At 61.4% G+C, this 5,290-nt stretch overlaps 1 protein-coding gene across 1 annotated transcript in view; it reads left to right on the plus strand.

The window, feature by feature from the left end:
* POLN (polymerase (DNA directed) nu) overlaps positions 1-5,290 on the plus strand; it is a 95,941-nt gene that overhangs the window by 84,562 nt on the left and 6,089 nt on the right. The window contains exons 20-22 of the mRNA XM_014533502.1: positions 647-778; positions 2,774-2,884; positions 5,209-5,287. Coding sequence (XP_014388988.1) covers positions 647-778; positions 2,774-2,884; positions 5,209-5,287 — 322 coding nt within the window. The remainder of the gene's footprint in view (positions 1-646; positions 779-2,773; positions 2,885-5,208; positions 5,288-5,290) is intronic.

Here is a 5,290-nt window from a genome sequence, read left to right on the forward strand (position 1 = left end):
CTCCTCCCCCTCCCCATCCCTCTCCCTCCTCCTTCTTCCTCCTCTTCCTCCTCCCCCTCCTCCCCCTCCTCCATGCCCTGGCAGGACTGCTGTGCTGGATGGGCCCAGAGTGGGGCCTGCACCTGCCTCATCTGCAGCTTCCCCTGCAGCACCTGGAGGCACTCAGCCGGGACTGCATGTTCATCAGGCCCAGTCGGGAGGCCAGCCCTCGCACTCAGCTGGAAGCCAAAGCCAGCACCATCCTGACCAATCAGAAGAGACCAGTGGTGCCCGGCCAGCATGGCTCGGTGGTCGAGCATCAACCTATGAACTGGGAAGTTAGGGCTCGATTCCCAGTCAGGGCACAGGCCCTGGTTGTGGGCTCGATCCCCAGTGTGGAGCGTGCAGGAGGCAGCCGATCCATGTTTCTCATCATTGATGTTTCTCCCTCCCTCTCCCTTCCTCTCTGAAATCAATAAATATATATATATATATTTAAAAAAATAAAAGAAGAGGCCAGTGGTGCCAACTGGACCTCAACTCACGCGTCTCCCGAGAGCCCTCTCATTGGCTCGTTTGCGCGTGTGACGGGCTCTGCCTTGCGGCTCACGCTCTCGGTCCCTCGTGTGAGTCGCTGCCTCTGATCCTGGTGTTTCTGCTCGGACAGGGAAGGAGCGGCTTGCTGCCTGCCTTGGAGTTCCTGTTCCAGAAGCCTCCCGGTTTTTGGAAAGTTTCCTGCAGAAGTATCGGAAAATCAAGGACTTTGCCCAAGCAACCATTGCCCGGTGTCACCAGACAGGTGAGCCCGCCGCAGCCAGAGCCATGGGCAGGCCCCTCCCCCTCCCTCACCTGGCCTGCAGCAGCTGGGGGTCCCTTGGCCCTGCTCCCAGGTGGGCGGCTGGACAGACAGGATGGTGGGGGCTGGTGGGTGGAGCCTGGGCGGGTGGGGACTGGGTGAGTGCCCAGCCCTGCTCTATAAATGGGACCAAAAGGCTCCGCCCGACAGGGGTCCAGGGCCAGGCTCTGCTGAGGCACAAAATGAACCGCTTCAGTCTGACGGGTGATGGGTAAGGAGAGTGCCATCCTGCCGTGAGGATGGAGAGCGCACTGTCTTAGGAAAAATGCGTGTGCCTTCATGAACTTCCACCGTCATCGGTCCCAGATGTCAGAGGAGGTCAAATAGCGCACGTTCAGGGCCACCGGGGATAAGAGTGGTCTCATATCTGCCTGTCGGCGTGGCCACTTGTCCGCCGCTCATTTGGAAGTTTACTGCACCCTAAACGCAGTAGGGTTAGCACAGAAGCAAATGGCAGTGGAAGGGTCTCCCTGGGACACTGAGGCACGGCCCAGCTGGCGCGTCACGCAGAGGGGAAGAAATACTTTGAAGGAGTATTTTTAACAAAAAGTGCGAACACAAATGGTTTGTATCCAACACAAGACATTTGGGGAAGAGGAGCCGAGTGAATTAGAGAAAGAAGGAAGGAAATGTGAGAGCAGAAATTCCTGGACAACCGAGGAGGCGGAGGGGGTACGGAGGAGGCAGCTCGGCTGCACCTGAGTGAGGCTGGCATCGGCCCAGCCTTCCTGCGGCTCCGCGGGTTCCCTCAGCACCCGGGCTCTCCTGCCCCCCGCCCCCCAGGGGCTGCTGGTGGCAGGTCTCTCTGAGCCTGTGCCCAGCCCCTCGTGCCAGGGCAGCCCCAGCTCAGACTCCTCCCAACCTGACTGCCTGTCCAGACACTGGCCCGTGAGGGAGCCTTCGTGTGTGTCCAGCAGGGCTGGCCGGGCTCCCTGGGCCTGGGGGGTGCGTCCCAAGGCTGGCTGGGACTCCTGGGGGGTGTGTCCCAAGGCTGGCTGGGACTCCCTGGGCCTGGGGGGTGCGTCCCAAGGCTGGCTGGGACTCCTGGGACTGGGGGGTGAGTCCCAAGGCTGGCTGGGACTCCCTGGGCCTGGGGGGTGAGTCCCAGAGAAGCCTGCAGCCACTGGTCCTCATGGAGACCATAGCCCTGACCATTCTGGGCCCAAGAGCCCCACTTGAGAAGAACAGTGCACTGTTAGTTCTGAAATGGGGATGGAACCCGGTGTGGGGAGAGCTAGGGGGCCAGGACCCTGCAGACAGAAATGCGATAGGGGCTGCCGGGGGGCGGGGGGGGGCCTGACTTCACTTAGGGAGCTCACTGCAGCTCTGCAGAGCGGGGAGTGTCGCTGTCACCTCTCACAGCTGCAGGTGCTGGCTGGAGCGGGAGCCGGAGCCGGAGCCGGAGCCGGAGCCCGCCCTCCCTGAGACATAACTTTCAGCAGGTCCAAATGGGAAGTACATGTGCCCTTTGACCCAGAAATTCCGGCAGACACTGTAAGGAAATAAAACGATCATTAAATTCCTCCACCCACGCTTGTCACGTATCTGCCCTGTGGGCTGTGCTGGTGGAGGGACACCCGCTCCTGGATCTCGAGAGGCGATGGGACCTGGCCCGACACGGGACAGTCAGGGCGTGGGAGCGGCTGCACCAGTTTTGGAATCAGCTGAGGGAGGGCGTGCAAACATGTGTCACTGGGCAGGCAGCGAGCGACGGCCACCCCTGCTGTGCTTGTCCCCACACAAACGGGCTGGGCGAGCAGCAGACCCGGCGGCCTCAGGGCCAACCTCCCAGAGCCGCTCTGGCTCAGGGGTCCCTGGAGGGTCCTGCTGGGAGGGTTCCGCTGGGCCCCTGGCCCGAATCTGAGGAGCTGTGCCCACCAGGGCACCACACGGCCTGTCTGCATCTGCCCCTCACCCTGCCTTCCTTCCTGTGGCCAGGCCATGTGGCGTCCATCATGGGCAGGAGGAGGCCGCTGCCAAGGATCCACGCACGGAACCAGCAGCTCCGGGCACAGGCAGAGCGGCAGGCGGTGAACTTCGTGGTGCAAGGTACCCGGAGCCCCCAGCTTGCCTGCTGGGTCCATGTGCTGCCCGGGTTTTTAGCAGCTGTAGGGCCAGTGATACCCATCAGATCACCCACCCACAGCCCCGCACCCACAGCCCCACACCCACAGCCCCAGCCCCCAGAGCAGGAGGCAGGCCGGGTGACACCACATTGTTTGCCTCCGGTTATGCAAACGCCTTAGTCACCTTCAGCCACAGCGTGTGAATAGCTTGTGTCTCGGCAGGAGGTGAGTGAGAGACGTGATCAGGGGCTGCACACCACGTGCCATGAGCTGTCACCACCTAGGACTCCAGACTCACAGAGTGAGGGCGGAGGCCCCAGGCCCAGAGAAGAAGCCTGGAGGATGGATGGGTGGATTCCAGCCCCAACCCCCTGCCTGCTGCCCTTCTCCCCCAGGGTCTGTTCCACAGCTAGAGGAGGGGCCCAGCAGAGGACAGAGGTCAAGTCCCAGCGCATCCTACAGAGAGCCCAGGAGAGGGGGCAGAAGCTGCTGGGACAGGACGGCAGCTAGGATCTGCCTGGGCTCAGTGTAGGGTCTTCCCCAGTCCTGTCTCCCGGCCCGACCCCTGGACAGGACCGAGGATGGTGATGCCTCCCCATCCTCAGGTGGCACTGATTCCGAGGCATGTTCTCATGTATGCAGGAGTGGTCATGACCCCATTTCTCCGTGCACAACGTGTGTGCACTAGGTGTGTGCACTAGGTGTGTACACTAGGTGTGTGTGTGCAGGGGGTGTGCACCAGGTGTGTACACTAGGTGTGTGTGTGCAGGGGGTGTTCACTATGTGTGTGCATTAGGTGTGTGCACTAGGTGTGTGCACTAGGTGTGTGCACAAGGTGTGTGCACTAGGTGTGTGCACAAGGTGTGTGCACTAGGTGTGTGCACAAGGTGTGTGCACTAGGTGTGTGCACAAGGTGTGTGCACTAGGTGTGTGCACAAGGTGTGTGCACTAGGTGTGTGCACAAGGTGTGTGCACTAGGTGTGTGCACAAGGTGTGTGCACTAGGTGTGTGCACAAGGTGTGTGCACTAGGTGTGTGCACAAGGTGTGTGCACTAGGTGTGTGCACAAGGTGTGTGCACTAGGTGTGTGCACAAGGTGTGTGCACTAGGTGTGTGCACAAGGTGTGTGCACTAGGTGTGTGCACAAGGTGTGTGCACTAGGTGTGTGCAGGGGATGTTCACTATGTGTATGCATTAGGTGTGTGCACTAGGTATGTGCACTAGGTGTGTGCAGCGGGTGTTCACTATGTGTGTTCACTATGTGTGTGTACTAGGTGTGTGCAGGGGGTGTTCACTATGTGTGTGCACTAGGTGTGTGCACTAGGTGTGTGCAGCGGGTGTTCACTATGTGTGTGCACTAGGTGTGTGCACAAGGTGTGTGCACTAGGTGTGTGCACTAGGTGTATGCACTAGGTGTGTACACTAGGTATGTGCATTAGGTGTGTGCATTAGGTGTGTGCAGGGGATGTTCACTAGACACCCATTGTGCACCTGGCACTGAGAGGCCTGTCCCCTGTGCTGGCAGGACCTGGCCAGGTCGGACGTAGTGTTGGCTGAGTGAATGCCTACCTGACCACGTGACTCATCCCCACCCACACCCGGCTGCTCTCTGCCCTGCGGAGCTGAGGTCACCAGCATGAAGCCCACGAGTGACGGGCATGGGAAGGGTTGAGCCACGCCGTGCAGTCACTGTGAGGTCACTGTGAGCTGGTGTGACGGGCGGGATTCTAGTCCTTGCCCATGTGCGTGCCCACGTGCGTGCCCACGTGCGGCAGGACCTGTGCGCATGCAGGACATCACGCCTGTGGCTAGGTCGTGCTACATGGAAAGGGGGTTTGCGGACATGAGGAAGGCCCCTCGTCAGTTGAGTTCATGGGAGGGGGATCGCCCCGTGGGCCTGACCTACTCAGGTGGGCCCTTGACAGCAGGACTCGGGGTCAGAGCTGGAGACTGACAGCCGTGGTGCGCGCCGCTGGCCATAAGGAGCAGACTGCTGGTGCCCCCACCGTGAGCGGGGCGGCCTCCGGGACCAGTGCCCTCGGCCCACAGCCAGCATGGACCCGGGACTCGGTCACTGGCTGCAGGGACATGCATTTCCCCAGCACCGAGGTCCCGGGGGAGTGGGTCTCCCCTCGCCCAGCAACCAGATGGGGGCCCGGCCGAGTCTCGCACTGGTGTCAGCCTGATGGGCACCCATGGGGCTCCTGACACACAGGAGCCAGGAGGTGGTGGGCCCAGTGCTGGGCAGCCGCTGGGGCCTGGGCCTGGGCCTTGCGTTGTTGGTGCAGCAGGACCTCTGTGCCCGCAGGCTCGGCCGCAGACCTCTGCAAGATGGCCATGATCCACATCTTCGCTGCAGTGGCCGCGTCCCCCACCCTGACGGCCAGGTC

Source organism: Myotis brandtii, unplaced genomic scaffold (assembly GCF_000412655.1).
Source record: "Myotis brandtii unplaced genomic scaffold, ASM41265v1 scaffold986, whole genome shotgun sequence".
NCBI classification, from domain to species: Eukaryota; Metazoa; Chordata; class Mammalia; order Chiroptera; family Vespertilionidae; genus Myotis; species Myotis brandtii.